Below are 21,328 nucleotides of genomic sequence, written 5' to 3'. Positions count from 1 at the left end.
TTTGTTCTGTAAGCCTTCACCTGAAGTACAATTAAAAAAAAAGAAAGTGCAATGGAAGTTTATCTACATAAGAAACATGAAAACAATTTTTATTTTCTCATTAATTCATCTAGCCCTAGGTGCTAGAGACAAATAAAAAAATAGTCTGCAAAAATAGATGAGGTCCCATAACAAGTGAAGAGATTGAATTAGTAATCAAAATCTCCCAAAAAAGATCTAAGTCCTGAACCAGATGACTTCACTGGAGAATTCTGCCAAACATTTATAGAAGAAGTGACCCCAATTCTTCTTAAACTTTTCCAAAAAGTAGCACAGGAGAGAATACTTCCTAACTCATTCTATGAAGCTAACATTATCCTGTTACCAAAGCCAGACAAAGACACCAGAAGAAAATTACAGACCAATATCCTTTATGACTATAGATGCAAAAATTCTCAATAAAATACTAGCATACTGAATTTAAAAGCATATTAAAAGAATTATACACCATGATCAAGTGAGATTTATCCCAGGAATGCAAGGGTGGTTCAACATTAGAAAATCAATCAATGTAATACACCATATTAATAGAACAGAGGAAAAGAACCACAACTACATGAACATCTCAATTGATGCAGAGGAGGCATTTGACAAAATCCAATACCCTTTCATGATAATATAAACACTCAACAAGCTAGGAATTGAAGGGGAGTTCCTCAATCTGATAAAGGGCATTTATGCAACACCCACAACTAACATCATAGTCAATAGAGAAAGATTGAGGATATTCTCCTTAAATCAGGAACAAGAAAAGGATGCCCAGTTTCACCACTGCTATTTAATATTGTACCGGAAGTCCTAGCCAGAGCAATTAGGCAAGAAAAAAAAAAAAGTATCCATATCAGGAAGGAAGAAGTAAAACTATTCTTTTTCACAGATGACATGATCGTATATACAGTCATGTCCTGCATAACGTCTGTTCAAGCAATGTGTGACCGAATATATGTCTGTGGTCTTATAACATTATAACAGAGTTTAGAAATCCCCATCAGAGAACCGGAGGTAATGAATGCAACAGCTTCCTGCATGCAACATATGTATCTCATGTCTCTTGTATACAAAAAGTGATTGTGCTGCTAGGCATATAATGGTACAGTACATATGTAGACTATAATACATGTCTTGATAGTCATAATAAATGTCTATGTTACTGGCTTATGTATGTACTGTACTGTACTTTCTATCATCATTTTAATGTAAACTTTCCATATTTACAAATAAAATGTTTATCATATAACAGTGTATGCTTCAACTCGTAGGCAGCAGCAGCCAATCTTGTGTGTTGCACATCTTGAGTGTTACAGCATTATCTCTGTGTTTAATTTTTTTTCAAAAATATTACCGTGAAGTGTATCATGGCTTCCAAGTGCAGCAAAACCAGTGCTAGTGATAGCAGCAGCAAGAGGCAAAGGAAAAGTATCCATTTGGAAGTGAAACAAAAGGTTATTAAATAACATGAAGGTAGAAAATTCGAATGCTAATGCTCGCGATTTAGGCATGCTCTTTGCTAAGTATATAATATGATATTTGCACAATGTCCAAATCACATAACGTTCTATTTCACAGAACATATTGTAGACGTTAAGTGACGCATGACTGTATGTAGAAAACCCCAAAGAATCCATAGAATCCCACCAACAATGAATGAGGGTTCCAATTTCTCTACATCCTTGCCAACATCTGTTGTTTTCGGTTTTTTTGATCATAGCCATCTTAGTGGGAGTGAAATGATATCTCATGGTTTTTTTCTTTTTCAAAGTCCTTTTAAAAAAAAAATACTATTATTGCAATACACATACAACAACACATACAATATTTCATCAGTTTCTACATGTACAGTCCAGCAACATCAATTACAGTCTTCAAGCTGTGCAACCATTTTCACTCTTTTTCCAAATTATCCCACCACCATTAACATGTCTTCAATACACTTTAAATAAAAACCCTCTCTTTCCCCCTCCCTCCTACCCCTGGTAACCATTAATTACTTTTGATTTATATATATTTACTTATTTCATATAAGTGATATATAGTATTTGTCCTTTTGTGTCTGACTTATTTCTCTCAGCATAATGTCCTTAAGGTTCATCCATATTGTGGCATCCATCAGGACTTAATTCCTCTTTATGACTGGGTAATATTCCATTGTATGTATATATAGCATTTTGCTTATCTGTTCATCAGTTGTTGGACATTTCTGTTGTTTCCACCTTTTGGCTATTGTGAATAGTGCTGTAATGAACATTGGTGTTTGTGTCACTGCTTTCAGGTGTTTCGGATATATACCTAAGAGTGGAATTGCTGGGTCATATGGAAGAGCTGTGCTCAACTATTTGAGGAACTGCCAAACTTTTCCACAGTGGCTGTACCATTTTACATTCCCACCCGCAATGGATGAGGGTTCCTGTTTCTCCACAACCTCACCAACACCTAGTGTTTTATGTTTTTTTGATCACTGACATTCTTAGGGGGATGACATGGTATCTCATTGTGGTTTTGATCAGGGTTGCTATGAGTTGGAATTGACCCGATGGCAGTGGGTTTGGTTTTGGGTTTTTTTTTTTTAATGACTAATGCTTTTGAGCATCTTTTCATGTGCTTGTTGGCCATTTGTGTTTTTTCTTTGGTGAAATGTCTACTCAAGTCCCTTGCCCACTTTTTTGATTGGATTGTTTGTCTTTTTGCTGTTACATTGTAGAAGTTCTTTGTATATTCTGGATATTAGACCCTTATCAGACATACGGTTCCCAGAATTTTTCTTCCAGTCTTTATCACGTTGTTGATAAAGTCCTTTGATGAACAAAAGTTTTAAATTTTGATGAAGTCCCATTTATCTGATTTTCTCTGTTGTAGATCACGCTTTTGGCACCATATCTAAGAATCCATTGTGAAAAACTAGGTCCTAAAACACTACCCTTATGTTTTCCTCAAGAGTTTTATGGTATTAGTTCTTACATTTAAGTTCTTGATCCATTTTGGGTTAATTTTTTTATGTGCTCTGAGGTGTAGGTCTAGTTTCATTTTTTTGCATGTAGAAATCTAGTTGTCCTAGCACCATTTATTAAAGAGGCTATTCTTTCCCTGTTGAGTAGACTTACCACCTTTGTCAAAAATCATTTGACCATAGATACATGGGTTTATTTTTGGACTCTCAATTCTATTCCATTGATGTGGAAAAAACTTTGGCAGTTCTTCAAAAAGTTAAACATGGAATTACCATATAATCTAGAAATTCCACTCTTAGGTACATACCCAAAAGAATTGAAAGCAGAGACTCAAACAGATATTTGTACCCTTGTACAGATACTTGTAATGTTCATTGCAGCACTATTCACAATAGCCAAAAGGTGGAAACAACCTAAATGAATGGATAAACAAAATGTGGTACATACATACAATGGAATATTATTCAGTGTACAAGAATTGCACTGAAGAAATGAAGTCCTGATACATGCTACAACATGGATGAACCTCTTGAAAACATGCTGAGTGAAATAAGTCAGTCACCAAAGGATAAATATTATATGGTCTCACTTATATGAAATATCTAGAATAGGCAGATGTATAGAGACCAAAGTTTATTAGTAGCACCAAGGGACAGGTGGGAGGGAGGGGAGAAGAGACAGTCATTGCTTAGGGGACACTGAGCTTCTGTTAAGGATGATGTGAAAATTTGGAAATGTGTATTGGTGATGGTCATACAACATGATGAATGTTATGTTACAAATTGTACATGTTAAAAATGTTGAAATGGCAAATGTTTTGTTATCTATATTTACCACAATAAAAAAAAAAGTATGTACAAAAAAGAATAGATGCAGTAGTGTTATGGATTGAATTATGTCCCCCCAAAATGTGTGTCAACGTGGCTAGGCCATGATTCCCAGTATTATGTGATTGTCCACCATTTTGTCATCTGATATAATTTTTCTATGTGTTGTAAATCCGACCTCTGTGATGTTAATGAAGCAGGATTAGAGGCAGTTATGTTCATGAGGCAGGACTCAATCTATAAAATTAAATTGTGTCTTGAGTCAATTTCTTTTGAGATATAAAAGAGAGAAGTGAGCAGAGAGACATGAGGGACCTTATACCATCAAGAAAGTAGTGCCAGCAGCAAAGCATGTTCTTTGGACCCGGGTTCCCTGCACTGAGAAACTCCTTGACCAGGGGAAGATTGATGACAAGGACTTTGCCCCAGAACTGAAAGAGAGAGAAAGCCTTCTCCTGGAGCTGGCACCCTGAATTTGGACTTCTAGCCTCCTAGACTGTGAGAGAATAAATTTCTCTTTGTTAAAGCCGTCCACTTGTGATATTTCTGTTGTAGTAGCACTAGTTAACTAAGACAGGTAGTGATGAATAATCTAAAAATGAAGTTAAGAAAGCAATTTCATTCACAATTACATCAAAAAGAATAAAATATTGAGGAATAAATTTCAAAAGAGTACAATTCTTTTACACTGAAAACCACAAAACATTGCTGAGAGAAATTAAAGAATAAATAAATAGATATTCCGTATTATGTCAAGATGGCATTTCTCCCTAAATTGATCAATAAATTTAATGCAATCCCTATCAAAGCCCATGCATGCTTTTATGTAGAAATTGACAAGCTGATTCTAAAATGTATATGGAATTGCAGAGGACCTAGAACAGCTAAAATGATTTTGAAAAAGAAGATCAAAGTTAGAGGATTTAAACTACCTGATTTCAAAACTTAACTGCAAAGCCACAGTAACCAAAACAGTATGGTACTGACATAAGGATAGGCATATAGATCAATAGAGCAGAGTTGAGAATTTAGAAATGAATCCTTACATTTATAGTCAATTTAGTTTCGACAAACATACCTATACAATTCAATGGGGAAAAGGATAGTCTTTTCAACAAATGTTGTTGGGACATTTAGATATCTACATGCAAAAAGAAATGAACCTATACTCTTGTTTCACATATATAAAAAAAAAATTAACTCAAAATGGATCATAGGCCTAAATGTAAGAGCTAAAGCTATAAAACATCTAGAAGAATACACAGGAGAAAATTTTGTGACCCTGTATTGGGCAAAGAGTTCTTAGATACGACACCAAACACATGATCCATAAAAGAAAATCTTGATAAATTGGACGGCGTCAAAATTTAAAACTTTTGTGTTTCAAAAGACAGCATTAAGAATATGAAAAGACAAGCCCCAAACTGGAAGAAAATATTTTCAAATCATGTATCAGATAAAGCACTTGTATCCAAAATATATAAACAACTCTCACAACAGAATAAGAAGACAAACAACCCACTTAAAAAATGGGAAAAGATTTGAGTAGGCATTTCACAAAAGAAGATGTATGAATGAATGACTAATAAGCACATGAAAAAAATGCTCAGTAAGTCTCTAGGGAAACGCAACTACAATGAATACCTTTACACACCCACTAGAGATGGATAGATAGCTGCTGTCAAGTCAACTCATGGCATCCTTAGATACCACAGAACAAAATGTTGCCAGTCCTGTGTCATCTTCGTGTGGCTATCATGCCAATCTATGTCACCGAGGGTCTCCCTCGCTCTCACTGGCCCTCTGCTTCACCAAACTTCATGTCCTTCTCCAGCAGTTGATTCCTCCTGAGGTGTTGAAAGCAAGTGACACATCCTCTAGAATGGCTATAATCAATGGTGAGGATAATAGAGAAACTCAATCTCCCGATAGGTTATTTTTTTAAATTTTCTTACTGTGCTTTAGGTGAAAGTTTACAGCTCAAGTTAATTTCTCATACAAAAATTTACACATATTGTTTTGTGACATTAGTTGCAATCCCCACAATGTGACAGCACTCTCCCCCTTTCCACCCTGGTTCCCTGTGTCCATTTGACCAGTTCTTGTCCTGTGCTGCCTTCTCATCCTACCTCCAGACAGGAGCCGCCCATTTGTCAGCCCCCATAGATTACTGTAAAATGATACAGCCACTTTGGAAAACAGTTTGGGAATTACTTAAAAAGCTATACATAAACTAACCATGTAACCCGGCTAACAATTCCACTCCTAGGATTCTACCCAACCAAGAGACAGGAAAATGTATGTCCATGCAAAGACTTACATGTGAATGTTCATAGCAGCATTATTCAATATAGCCCCAAACTGGAAACAATCCAAATGTTCATAAACTGGTGAATGGATAAACAACATTTGGTACAGCCATACAAAGAAGCACTGTCAGTGATAAAAAAGGACAAACTACTACTACATGGATGAACCTCATAAACATGCTAAGCGAAAGAAGCCAGGTGCAAAAGACTACATATTGTGTGATGCATTTATATGAAATGTCCAGAAAAGGCAAATTCACAGAGACAAGAGATATCTGTGGCTGCCTAGGGGTGGGGGAGGGAACAGCAATTAATTGCAAATGGACACAAGAGAACTTTTTTGTGGCGATGGAAGTGTTCTAAAACTAGATTGTGGTGATTGTTGCACAACTATAAATTTACTAAAAATCACTGAGTTGTATACTTCAATGGGTGAATTGTATGATATGTCAATTCTACCTCAACAAAACTGTTTAAGAAATTGATGATGTCCCTGCCCCCACAGGGCACAGTCTAGTGTTAAAGATAGCCATTAAACAATAATTGCCTAAATAATTGCATAGTTATTAACTGTGGTAACTGCTATATAAGGCAATTAGAGGGTATAATGATATTATAATAGGAAAGGCCTGTCTGAGGAAGTGGCATTCTAGCTGAGATCCAAGGGATGAGTAGTTAACCAAAGTAAAGGGAAGAACATTCTAGCAGAAGAAACAGCATGTGCTGAAGTCATGAGCAGGAAAGAACTTGCACATTCTAGAAACTGAAAGAAGATCAGGAAGAAGAGAAACATGCCATGAGGTTTTAGAGGTGTAGAGGTCAGATGGTACAGGGTCTTGTGGCCCATAGTATGGAGTTCTGTCTTGACTGTAAATGCAATTAGGAGTCAATAAAGCATTTTAAGCAGGGGGATGTCATAATCAGATTTTCTTTTAAAAACTACTACAAAGAATACATGAAAAGATGCTCCTGACCATTAGCCATTAGAGAGATGCAAATCAAAACTAAAATGAGATACCATGTCACCCCTGCAAAAATGATCAAACAAACAAAACAACAGCTGCTGGCGAGGTTGTAGGGAGATTAGAATTCTCATACATTGCTGGTGGGATTGTAAAATGTTACAACCACTTTGGAAAACAGTATGGCGCTTCCTCAAAAAGCTAGAAGTAGAAATACTTTCTGATCCAGCAGTCCCACTCCTAGTTATATATCCTAGAAGTATAAGAGAGAACAGTGACACAAATAGACATATGCACACCTATGTTCATTGCAGGATTATTCACAATAGCAAAAAAGATGAAAACAGCCTAAGTGCCAATCAATGGATGAATGGATAAACAAATTGTGGTACATACATACAATGTAATATTACGCAACTCTAAAGACTAATGAGGAGTCCTCGAAACATAACATGGATGAATCTGGAGGACATTATGCTGAGTGAAATAAGTCAATCACAGAAAGACAAATATTGTATGGTTCCGCTATTATAAAAGGTCAAGAATAGATATACCTACAGAAAGCAAAGTTCTTTGATGGTTACCAGTGATAGGTGAGAGAGGGAGAGGGAATCACTTTCTAGATAGTAGACACTTGTTACTTTTGGTATTGAAAAAGGCAATCCCAAATATGGGTGAAGTCAGCACAACAAGATCAAGGTAAATAAGAGACACTTTCAGTAAATACTATAACATATACAATTTTGCAACAACAGTAAAAACAACCAAAAATATGGTTACATAGCTAGATATGGACATATGTGTGTATAGGAAGGCATATGTGAGTAAATGCATGTGTGTGTATCTGTAGGCATATGTATACACACATTTGTGCTACATATATATCCACATATATAACAAATCCCATAGTGGGCACAGTTAGAGAGGCTTCCTAGACATATTCCAGACAACTCGTGGGATTGGTTTACTGGGTCAAAGGCTTGGGACGATAGTCTCAGGGGACAACTTAGTCAATTGGCATAACATAGTTCCCAAAGATAATGTTCCACATCCTAGTTTGGTGAATAGCGTCAGGGGTCTTAAAAGCTTTCGAACGACCGTCTAAGATACACCTATTGGTCTCTACTTGTATAAACCAAAAAAGGATGAAGGAACTCAAAGGTTGAAAGAAGAAACTAGTCCATGGGACTAACAGCCCACATGAACCACAACCTCTTCAAACCTGAGACCAAAAGAACTAGATGGTTCCCTGTTACAACTACCAACTGTTCTGGCCAGGGACACTATAGAAGGTCCTGGATAGAATGGGAGAAAAATGTAGAACAAAACCCAAATTCCTAAAAAAGGCCAGACTTACTGGACCAATAGAGACTAGAGGAACCTGCAAGACTATTGTCCTAAGATACCCTTTGAACTTGGAATTGAAGCTATTTCTGCAGGTCACCTTTCAGCCAAATAATAGATTGGTTTCTAAAATAAACAATACCACCTGTGAGTAATGAGCTCCCTTAAACAATTAACTATATGAAACCAAATGGTCAACAGTTACCCAAAAGCAAAAGTGAGAAGGCAAGGAGGGAAGGGAAGCTAGATCAATGGAAACAGAACAAACAGAATGGAAAGAGTGAGAATGCTAACACCTTGTAAAAATTGTAACCAATGGCATGGAACAATTTGTATAAAATTGTTAAAGGGAAAGCTAATTTGCTGTGTAAACTTTCACCTAAAACACAAGAAAATATTATTTAAAAAAAACTACAAAGGACCTGGACACAAGGAACAGTGAACATGACAAATATGGTCCCGAACTTCACGGAACTTACAGAGTACAGGAGACAGATGATAGCAATATTTGACCAAAATAAAACAAAAATTATTACAGTGATCAGTGCTATGAAAGGTGCTATAACAGAGACTTTTACCCAACACCTACCCAGGCTTCTCCCAGCTTTTTCTGTCATCTTTCCTCCCATTGTCAGTCTTTGTCTCATTGAGACTGAGTCCGAAAATTGGTTGGTCATACGAAACCTATCCTTTCACCCTCCTTCCTCCTGGGACCAGTGAGAATTTAGATATGAAGACATGAGACCAGTAGCTTCACTCTCTCAACTTTATCAAAGGTAGCACACTGATGTAGCGCAACTTCAAAAGACCTACTAAGACTTATAAAAAACATTCTTTTGTGTATAAATATATATATATATATTTTGTATTGCAAGTCTAGTGTACTTACATAGTATTCAGAGCTAAAAAACACTAAAGTTTTCCAATGTGTTACATAATTTATTTAAAAACCTGAAAAATAAGATAGTAGAGCAGAAATGCTAATACATATTATACATAAAGAAATAGATTTTATATGTATATTCACTAGTGTATAAGAAAACAAGAAGTAGGTATTTTTCACTATCACTATTATACCTGCACCACATAGAAAAGTGCCTGCTATATAGTGAGCTCTGAATATTTATTGAATGAGGAATCTCCTAGTTTTTACATATTCATTCATATTTTTCTTTTTTATAATATTGCTCATTATAAAAATAATATTTATTGTAGAAAACATGGAAATTCAATAAAGGAAAAAGGTTAAAACAAACTCAGTGAGAATCTTACAGATGATCACTATTTACATTTTGATGTGCTTCTTGCCAGTCTTATCTAGGCTTATTATTTCTCTGTATGTGTGTACTTGTGCATTTTTAATCAAACTTATGAGGGGCCCTGGTGACACAGTGGTTAAGCATTTGGCTGCTAACCAAAAAAGGTCGGCAGTTCGAACCCACCGACTGCTTCTTGGAAACCCTATGGGGCTGTTCTTCTCTGTCTGTAGGGTTGCTGTGAGTCAGAATTGATTCAAGGACAATGGGTTTGGTTTGTTTTTTTTAAATTATGCTATGTGTATAGTTCTGTTTCCTTTTTTTTTTTTAACTTTATGTTACGGGCATTTCTCATGCCATTAAAAATTCTTTGAAATCCTTTTTAACAACTGTATAATATTTAATTATTTATATTTAATAAGAATACGTTTGTATTTTCAGTGATAGTTGAGCCAATTCCAGTTGGACAAGCTACTAAGGATTATCTGAATTTATATGTAACACCAACTCTGCTTAAGGGACTCACAGAGCTTTGTAAGCAAAAACCAGAAGATCCTTATGTAAGAATTAAACAAGTTCATATCCATTTTAGATCATCCTTATGTATAACTCTTGATTATTTATTTTCTTGCTATTTTTAACTCTTAAAAAAAATTGTCTGTAAATGTGTTTTCAGTGATTGCATCCTTCAATTGCTGAGCATTGTTCTTGTGTATAATTTATATAATAATTCAAATGATAAAAGTAGAGATGTACTTGAATATCTATCAAAATGTTGTTCAACATTTTGGTTTTTCATGATATCTAATTTTTTTTTTTTTTTAAAGAACAACTTATTCACATCCCTAGATGTGTCAACTTTGCTCCAAGGTGGAACTCACAGTATTCTGTCGTACAGATGTTCTACAGTTCATTAATTGGTCACATATGGGTGGTCATTTAGGTTGTTTCCACTGTTTTGCTATTACAAGCAATGCTGCAATAAATATCATCTTTCATGTGTCAGCATATCATTTATTCGTTGAATAAATTCCTAGAAAGGAAAATGCTGAGTCCAAAAGAATGTGCATTTTTTATTTGGATAAATATTGCCAAATTTCTTTTTGCAATGATTGTACCATGTTATGTGCTGATCGACAATGAATGAGAGCATCTGATATGTTTTCAGGCTTTATGTTTTTTGCCAGTCTGAGAGGTGAAAAATGATATCTCTTTTATAGGTTAATTTGTATTTCTTTTATTATGAGTGAGTTTGAGCATGTTTTCTTACATGCTACTTAAAGTCATTAGCATTTCCTTTTCTGTGAACTTCCTGCTCATGCCCTTTGCCAATTTTTTTTGGGTTCTAGGTCTTTTCCTTATTATATGGGAACTCTGTGTGTTTGGGAAGTTAACTCTTTGTGGTATATGTATTTTCCAGTAGTTTTCTCAGTTTATCACTTGTCTTTTGACTATATTCGTGATGTGTTTTGCCATGTAAATTAAAAAAATTTTAACGTAGCTTAATTTATTGAGCTCCTTTATGGCTTCTGGGTTTCTGGCCATATTTAAAGAAGGTTTTCTGCTCTAAGATTATAAAAAATATTCTCCCATGGTGCCTTCTACTGGGACTTTATATGGTTTCATTTCTTTATATCTTTGATTGTCTGGAATTTATTTTGCTATAAGGAGTGAGATAGGGAGCTAGTTTGATTTTCTTTTTCACTTGATTACCCAACTGACCAACACCACTTATTGAACAATCCATATTTTCTTCACAGATTTAAGATTCCACTGTTAACATATACTAAAGTCATGCATGCGTTTAGATTTATTTCTGTATTTTCTGTCCTGATTCACTTATCTATGTGTCTGTTCATTTGTAAGTACCACACTGCTTTAATTATTGTAGCTTTATAAATATATTTTAAAATCAGGTAGTGGCAAACCCTCCAATTACTTTTCTTTTTCAGAATTTTCTTGCCTTTTTTGCTTTATTGTTTTTAATATGAATATTTTCAGGTTATCATACCTACTATCATTTTGCTTTTTTAAAAAAATTATTTTCCGTGGCAATATACAGCCAAACATACATCCATTCACAATTTCTACATGAACAGGTCAGTAACATTGGTTACATACTTCACACTGTGTCACCATTCTATCTCTGCCCGTATTGTTTCATCATCATTAATTTAGGCTCCTAGCCCCTTAAAGTTCTCATCTGTGCTTTAGATTAACTATTGTCAGTTTACACTCATATAGATAATTTTTTATAAGATCACTATGCTCGAGACAAGCATTCCTTATTAACTGGGCTAAATTGTTGTTTAGTTTAACGATGGTTCCATGGGATCATTTCAGTTCAAGGTTTAAGGCTTATTTCCAGGCATTAGATTTGGGGGTTCCCCCAGTGTATGTGTATCATACACTGTACAATGTATGATAATTCCTGTTTTATCCCATCTATACTAATATTAGGTGTAGGTTAAAAAATATCTGGGGGGGCGGAATTTGATAATATGCAAAATCAAGATAGTATTTGATTGTTTTGACTTCCGTGTATATATTTACCGTACTACTGAGGTTAAACATTTCCCCTTATGTTGTATTTCCTTCTTTGTGAATTATGTGCTTACGTTTTGTCCACTTTTCTCTTGGGGTCTTATAAGAATTCTTTATACATTAGTTATATCAACATTTGATATTATTTGCTGCAGAAATTTTGTGTTGTTTAATTATCAATTTTGCCTTTTTAAAAATATTCAGTAAGTCAAACCTTCTCCCCCCCATTATGAGTTTTCCTTTCTTATCTAAGTTTAGAAAGTCCTATTCCATCTAAAGTTCTGCTAAATTTTCATTTCTAGATTTTTTATATTTAACTTTTTCATGTATATGGAATTTATTTTTGTATATAACACAAGATGATCTGAATTTATTTTTTTTCTTCACCAATTGTCTCTTGTATATTGATTTATGAAGCCTCCTTTATCACATATTAAAATCTATATCTGGATATGTATTCTGTTACATAGATCTGTATATTCTAATGAAGTACTACAGTAAATAATTGCTTTTGACATTATTTTCAAGACTGCCATATATACTTGATAAACTTGCATAATGTAAAACTTAGTATTTCAATTTTTAATGGTCATTTTCCCATTATCCTTAAAATGATTTTGATTGATATATATTAAAATGAAATATTTAAATATTTATTAATTTAAGGTTTTTGTTTTTTCTTTTTTCCATAGATTTGGCTAGCTGATTGGCTGCTGGAAAATAATCCCAACAAACCTAAACTTTGTCACCGCCCAGTTATAGAAGAACCTTATTAAAATAAAGTCCTCTGAAGAACAGTTTACAAATTATCTTATTATAAAAGGATGTGCTTCTAGTTTTTTTTAAAAAACTTAATTCCTAAGATATAAGTAACTATATGTGAAGTAAATTACTTTTTGAAAATAAAAGTTTTTAAAGAATCACTGTATTTTAAGCAGAAAATAATATTATCTAAAGAAAATATAGATTTAAGGTATGAAATTAAGTAATAAATGACTGATGTACGATACTTCTAGATTTTTTTTCTTAAATTTGAGAAGTAAGATAGGGAATTTTAGTTAGGGTGTTTTCCCAAGCATATATCCTGTATCTAGACGCATAATTAATTCAGACAGTTTAGTTAAAAAGGTGTGAGTAAATTGTTTGGTATAAAAAACTGATCAGAACCTGGGGATGATTTTATTTATTTGCTTAACTATTTCCTACATATTAATAAGTGTCCTCCAAGGGTGACCAACTGGTAGAGTGACAATGCCTCCCCATTTGCCTGGGACTTTCCTGGTTGTGTCACTTAAAGTCCTAAATCCCTGGAGCCTCTTCAGTTGCAGGCAAACTGAAGTGATTGGTTACCCTACAAAGAAGTCTAGGTTAGTGTTCCCCAATTATGTTTTTGTGACAAGATGCTAATTTTGAAAAAAATGTAAAATTCTGAGTTCTCAAAGAAATTTTAATTTAAAAAAAAGATTCAGGTTGTAAAGCATTTTTATTAAGAGCAAGTATTTAAACTGGCCTCGTCTCTTCAAAAAGTCAATTTCATTATTAAATAAAAAGTGGAGGTGAGAAAGAACTGTTCTAGCTTAAAAGAGATTGAAGAGTCAACCAAATGCAATGAATGAATCTTAATTGGATCCTGGCTTTAAAAAAAAAAAAGCTATAAAAGATCTTTGGAAGACAATTGAAGAAATTTGGATATGAACTAAATGTTAGATGATCTTAGGAAATAATTGCTAATTTTCTTAGAGTGAAAATTATATGGTTATAAAAGGAGAATTTCTTTTTAGGTGATGTATTTCTTAGGGATAAAATTTATGGTATTTGCAACTTATTTTCACATGATTAAGCAAAAAAATATTTTATACATGTATAGATAAAGAAAGTTAGCAAAATATTAACAGTTGTTCAGTAGAAGTGGTGGGTACCTAAGTATTCACTATACTGTTCTTTCAACTTTTGTGTATTTTGAAAATTTTCATAAAAAAAGGTGGGCAAAAAGAGTAAAGATCTGGCTGCCATCACTGTAATGTAGTGATCAATTTCTCCCATCACTGATGGAGAGACATTTAGGTATTATATATCTCTTGATTTGATACAGAATGAAATATACTACTCATCTATGATATGTTCTAGCCAAAAGCGTATACCTTATAATTATCAAGGCTTTAGGTCAAGCCATCTAGCTTACTGTAATATAGAAGATAGAATGACTATCTGAGGGACACCATAAAGAAGCAACTGGAAAAATTCAGAAGATGAGATGTTCTGCAGGGCAGTTGCCCTGGTCTTTTCACCAAATTGGTATCATGAGAAAAGGAAATGTTTTAGATTAAAAGAGACTTAAGATATAAACTACTTTCTTAAGACTGCCTTCTAAGGTAACTAGGAAGAGAAGTCTGCCTTCTGACATAACCTGTGTGGTAGTACCAAAATAACCTGTTGCTGTTGAGTCAGTTCCACCTCATGGGGACCCCATGTGTTACACCCACAAGAACTGCCCCATAGGGCTTTCTTGGCTATAATCTTTATGGAAGCAGATTGCCAGGACTTTCTTCCACAGTGCCACTGGGTACTACACATATTTGTCATCGTTAAGTGCTGGTAATTCAATGCTTCTTTCTCACATAGAATAATAGTGTGGTATCCTTGTTAATCAAGATATGTAATTTATTTAGTCCCTTTTTTCCAGGACTCAGATGAAAGAGAACTGAAGAAGAAAACAAGCACACATGCAGCTCACTTATGACTTGGAACTAAACAGTAGTTTGGATTCTTGAATCCATCTTTTAGGGATCTTGGGAGATATCTAGAACTCCTTCTCTCCCCAGGCCTCTTACCAGTCTTCCTGTATTTAGCCAAGAAATGGTAAATATGGCACATGTCTAAACTGGGTGCTCCTACCTCAGCTTCTGTTTAGGGGGTTTGAAGAGTAGCTCAAGCTTGAAGTAAAGAGCCCAGGGCAATACCTTGGGCCAGCTCGATTTGAAATTGTCACAGCTGTGTTTGAGAAGTCCTCTCCCAGCTCAGAAATACTGCCACTTCTCTTGTGTAGTTAACTCTTTATAAGAACATTTAGATTAAGCTTTGATTTTTTATTCAGAGATGGCCCAATTTTTCTCTTCTTCATTTGTTATCTCTGTGACTGCAGTTGCTTTTTTTGAGTTCTTTATTTTTGTTAGTCTCCTCACTAGTAACATTCCCTACACTAACTTTGAGCCTTTCACTGAAGAGCCATACAGTAAGTGCTTTCCGAAAGTTAATTAAACCTCAGAAACTCCCAGGCTTATGAGAGCCTTTCAAAGAGAAGTTTGCTTTTAAAGTCCAGTAGTGATTTCTGGTGATTTCAGATAGAGGATGCAAATTGAGATAGGTTTCTCCCACCTCACCAAAGGACATGAGTAAAGAAAAAGATCTTTTTGAAGCAGTGAGGCATTAGTTTTCCTCTTAAATTAATTAGATCCTGTGACCAGTACCTTCAGTCCATTGGAAAGGGGAGATGACTAAAAAGATGTTGTCTTTTCCTTTCCTGCTTCCAAGGTGACTCAGAAAGTTCTCTCCCCATCCAGATCAAGGGTCGACGACACTGCTGTGATTGATGCCTTTTGTTCCCAGCCAAATTGTTTTTTATAGCCCACCTCCTGCCAGCACTTCCCAAAGTGCCACTGCCATCAGCTCCAGAGGGAGTCCCTTCCTCAGGCTTCCTGGCCAGCAGCTGCACTGTGATGGCCAGGAGCACGAATGCAAGGAGAAAGCAGCTTGCAGACAAATGGGCAGCTATCAGACCAACAGCCCCATCACTAGAACCATAAAAAATTCCATTTCTACCCCCTACCCCCTCCTCACTTGCCTCATCTGCATTCCTTGGCTGAGGTAGGGGGAAAAAGTTATAACTTTGGAAAAGTTATAACTTCATATGGTCTGTCAAAGCAGCTTCAATTTTTTTTCCTTTTTTTTCTTTCTTAAACCAGTTATGCTTATTCAGCCCAAGAGTTGTCAGATCGCTACAGAACCTACAGATATTAAAAGGATAGTAAGAGAATATTATGAGCAACTTTATAATTTCAAAAACTTAGATGAAATGAACAAAGTCCTTAAAAAATACAAACTACCAAAATCATGTCAACCTAAATCACAATTTCTGGATCTTCCTTTAAACTTTCTATCATCAGAGTTTCGCTCTCTCTCCCTCTCTCTCAATGTTCAGTTTTTAAATTTTGGAGTAGTCCTACTGAGTTTACTTAATTAGTAAGCTGGTTCTGCTAGAAGCTGGTTACTTTTCAATATAAGCTATCTAATTGTAGGATGGAGAGGGTTAGGCTGTTTTATAAGAATAAGCATCTCAGGGGTTAATAAGTCTTATCTTATTCAGGATTGTAAAACTCTGATCCTTCTGGGTGGCCCTTATGTTGGGGCCAGAATGACAACCTCTCTGGACTTTATCTAGTGTTTCTGGTCCTTGCCAATGTGAGAACATTTCAAGGAAGCTTTAACATATATATGTGGTTAGAGCCTCCTTGCACCATAAAATGGTTAGACAAGGACCAACATAAAGCAATCAGTCTACAATGAGATTGAAGCTTTGGAAACAGGCACATGCTTTTCAGTGGTGCTTTTATAATGTGTCATTTAGCAAACGGACTGTGAAGAATTAGTCATGCCAAGCTTCTAACCATCTAGTGACTCGGTACAGACTAAACATCCCAAATGAAAATTTTTAGATTTTAAAGCTTCAATCTTTTGTTCAAGCTCAATTAAAATAAAGCACTATATCTAGTAGGACCCCCAAGTTCTAGTCTAGTTCATGGCATTAACTTGGCCTGTTTGCACCTTTCAGAGCTGCAGGGTCAACACATTAAGTGGAAACCATTACGAGTTCCTTCATGCTTCTCAGGGATGGTTTGAGAAAATGTAATATCTGAAATCATTGTGATCTTTGTGGTGAGAAACACAATATATATCCTAAATTAAGTAAAAATATTCTATCATTAAGGGAGTATCCCATAGGTGAAATCACATCCCTCTTTCTGTTGCTAATGTGGTAGATCATCAACTCTCTTGTATGTAAGAAGCTAGACCCTTTCTTTGTCCAGCTTCCTATAGATTCTAGGTGCCTCCAAGCGCTCCTCTCTTAGCTCTTCAGTAGGTACTTAACTCTGAGGTCTGGCCCTGGGCTCTCCTAAGCTGTTAGAGCTGGCCTTTTCATTGGATTCCATGCCTTTGTATCTTCCTGTCATAAGTTTCGTCCTCTTTACAGCTCTATTCTTTTTAAAGTCTTTTTTCCTGCCCTCATCTTGATGTCTTCCCTTCATCTTTATCAGTGGGTTTGGAACACCCTTGACTTCCACGTAAGCTGCTGTGAAGATTTTGAAATTATGAAGCATATTACAGAGTGGAGGGATTAAGAATAGTGTATAATGTGATTTGTTGCTGCTCCAATTGGCCAGGTGACTCAAGTTGAATGGATATTACTCTGGTCAAAAACAGGTTTCTACTTCCATTGGGTAGCTAGGTTTGAGATGAATCCCTCTCTGCTTTTTGACATTTAATTATTGAGCATCTAGTGTATACCTAATATGGTGAAAAATATATTTATTGGTCTGTCATTCAGGGCTGGCACAGACTGGCCAGTGCTGATCTTTTCAACCTTAGCTCCCCAGAACCTCATTTTAGGGACTCTGCTCTAACTCCAGTGGTCTATTTGCTCATTCACTTGCTAAAGCAATTCTCCTCCTTTTCTCCCTCTCCCCCACATCACAAATCCTGGAAGACTGTCCTACTCTCCTCTACTTCTCTGCCTAGGAGATAACTTCCTGTAATTTTGTTCTAATACATCCTTGTCTCTGTGCTTGTAAACTAACTTGTTGCCGTCGAGTTGATTCCAACTCATAGTGACCTTATAGGACAGAGTTGAACTTCCCCATAGGGTTTCCAAGGCGATAATCTTTAAGGAAGCAGATTGCCACATCTTTCTTTCACATAGCAGCTGGTGGGTTCAAACTGCCGAGGCCTTTTGGTTAGCAGCCCAGTGCTTAACCACTGTGCCAGGAGGGCTACTTGCTTGTAAACTAAAAAAACCAAAAAACCCATTACTGTTGAGCTGATTCCAACTCACAGCAACTCTATAGGACAGAGTAGAACTTCTCTATAGGGTTTTCAATGGTTTGAACCGCCAACCTTTTGGTTAGTAGCTGAGCACTTTAACCACTGCCCCACCAAGGCCCCTCATTTGTAAACTACTCTTGCTTGATTCTGACTTGTCTGGCACTTAATAGTATACTCCCTTGACATAATATAGTGGACAGTATAGTGTAGTAGTTTAGCATTTGGCCTTTGGAGGCAGCAGAGCAGTTTTATCGACTTTCTAACTCTGTAACTGTGGAAAGTTGCTTAATCTCGCTAAATCTCAGTTTCTTCATCTATAAAATGGAGAGGGAGCCCTACTGGTGCAGTGGTTAAGTGGTCAGTTGCTAACCAAAAGGTCGGAGGTTCGAACCCACCAGCGGGTCTGCAGGAGAAGAATCCTGGCAATCTCCTCCTGTAAAGATCAAAAAGCCAAACCCATTGCCATTGAGTCGATTCCAACTCATAGTGACCCTTATGACAGCGTAGAACCATCCTATAGGATTTCTAAGGAGCAGATGCTGGATTTGAACTGCTGACCTTTTGGTTAGCAGCCAAACACTTAACCACTATGCTAAAGCCTAGGAAACCTTACAAAATGGTTCTACTCTGTCTTATATGGTCCCTGTGAGTCAGAATTGACTTGACACACAACAACAATAACATAAGATGGAGATAATATTAGTACCTGTCTCACAGGTTGAGGATTAAATGAGATAATATATGTAAAAGTGCCTAACAATGCCGGTAGCATAGAATAAGCACTCAATATTAGTTATTATTAGTGACTTCTAGTATTTTAATTTAACTTATTTATATATATATATCTGTAGATATTGACCTCAAGGCCATAGCAAGGAATTCGTAGCTCTGAAAGTTTGAACTCAATTATGTTTGGCTCTAAAGCCTTTCTCCTAGTTCATGGTGCTTTTTCAAAGACATGGGAAACTTCTTGTTTCTCCCACAGGGCCTACTAAGTGTTGTGTACAAACCAAGTTTATTCATTTAACGAATTTACTGTGTATAAATCAATGGAGTAGAAGTTGGGGCTTTATACTCAGTCTATGCTATTGCTTTTCGTGGCTGACAATCACAGGTTCTCTTCTTTCATTGCTCAGAAAACGTCTCCAAATTGCTTTTTATTCACCACATCATTAAAGACACTAATGCCTTTATTTACACTTAACCAGTACTTGCTTATATATCTATCTGAAAAAAAAAACTTGTCAATTACTTTTAAACCATGTAGTCCAATCCCTTCATCTATCGTTAAAGCAAATGAGGCTCAGGGAGGCTAAGAAACATGATCAAGGTCACCAATTAAGCTTATGGGTGAACCTCACTAGATGCAGATTCCTGCCTCACATCCAGAGTGCTGCTTGCATGAGCTAGGTGCCATATAGCCCCTTGCGAAGCAGCACTTGAACAGGTTGTTGTCCTAAGCAGTTAAAAACCTCCACCTGCAATCTTATTTGTAAGGTTTCTAGTAAACCCTTTTTCAATATAACATACAAATAAGCTTCCTTCAGCACCAAATTCAAATTAGTGAAATCTAACCATAAAATTATTTGTACATCAAGAACATTTTGACTATTCTTATTTTATGGGCATAAGTTCCTAGAAAGTAGAACTAGGTCTAACTTAATTCTGTATGGCAGTTGGCATGGGTTATTACATGAAAGCCAGAACAGTCAAGATAGAAAAATTGTAGAGGCCCAGAATAGACTTTTAGAATTTGAAAAAAATCTTATGAATATCTGAAACAATCTAATTCAACCCCACTCTTTTTATAACAAAGATTTTGAAATTCGGAAAGTTATTTGCATGGCAAAGTCAGCAGCAGTTTTTCCACAATACTAAATTGCCTCCCTTGGTTTCCTGAAAATTAAACTGTATTGGTAGTCAGATAAGGTTGCAGGAATAAATCCTTTGGAAGAATGCAATACAACCTTCAGGGAACTAAAACATCACCTTAATCTCTTTTGAACATGGGCCCCATTATTATTCAGGTAGCTTCTGTGCATGGGCAGATTTCCTTGGCTCTTTGATAGTTCTTATGTCTTATTGGCAGAGTTGATTCCTTTTCACCAAGGACATCAGAATTCAGAAAGACTGAGACAATGGAGTTTATCTCTGCCAAATGGGAACTTTGAAAAGCTCCATATTGGGGTCTCAGTTTTTCAGGAAATTTTGGACATGGAGAAATGGGCTCTGATCAGTCTCCAAGAGAACCAACAATTCTTTTCTAATATCTTAGCTGTGCCTGGCTGTTCAGTAGAACTTTAACAATATTTTCAGCCTCATTGTTTTCTTTAGGCTGTGTGGGTTGTGTACTTATTGGAGGCCAGGATTTGAGAGAAATTATGTATTATTGTTATTTTTTTCAACTTTCCTTTCTTCCGAGTTCGTTATAGATTCTAGGCCAAGCTTTTTCTACTACATCCTGTTACCTAGCCTGGGTATAAAGAAATCAGCCTGAGAAGGAAGAAACTGTCTTTCAAGCTCTTGAGATTATTTAGAGTCAACTCCAGAACACTGGTGATTGTGGGTAGCTCTTGGAAGGGTGAGGAGTGGGACGGTGCCAGGGGGCATGAAAGATCTGATGAAGCTCCCTGCCAAGCTGTCCTGAGATTAATCCATCGTTTCCCAGCCAGATCTATCCCAGCTGTCTTGCTTTCCTGGGGCCTTTCATGTTAATCTATGGAATTGACCAACTGAGTTTGACCGTGACTGGCTTTGTTTTGCAAAACAAAATTGGTAAGGCAGGCCTCATGCTGACTGACTGAATGGTGTCATCAACCCAATTCAAGGGGTGCCGCAAAAGCAAGGAAATGAAACTTCAATTTCCTCCTCATGTTAAATGATAGTTTATCATACCAGTTATGACCCTTATGAAGCTCAGGGCAAAGTATTTTATTGCCTTTTTTTTTTTTTTGTGAACAGCAATAAACCACTCTCTTCTTCCACTTTTTCTTCTAACCCCAACCC

General features: G+C 36.0%; 1 protein-coding gene across 1 annotated transcript in view; it reads left to right on the top strand.

The window, feature by feature from the left end:
• The window catches only part of NME5 (NME/NM23 family member 5), a 36,683-nt gene extending 23,561 nt beyond the window's left edge, over nt 1-13,122 (top strand). The window contains exons 5-6 of the mRNA XM_004381032.3: nt 10,124-10,242; nt 12,919-13,122. Coding sequence (XP_004381089.1) covers nt 10,124-10,242; nt 12,919-13,002 — 203 coding nt within the window. The 3' untranslated portion in view covers nt 13,003-13,122. The remainder of the gene's footprint in view (nt 1-10,123; nt 10,243-12,918) is intronic.
• The last annotated feature ends 8,206 nt before the right edge of the window (nt 13,123-21,328 follow it).

This window comes from Trichechus manatus, unplaced genomic scaffold (assembly GCF_000243295.1).
Source record: "Trichechus manatus latirostris isolate Lorelei unplaced genomic scaffold, TriManLat1.0 scaffold00080, whole genome shotgun sequence".
Lineage (NCBI taxonomy): Eukaryota > Metazoa > Chordata > Mammalia > Sirenia > Trichechidae > Trichechus > Trichechus manatus.
This window is presented reverse-complemented; position numbering and strand designations above follow the sequence as displayed.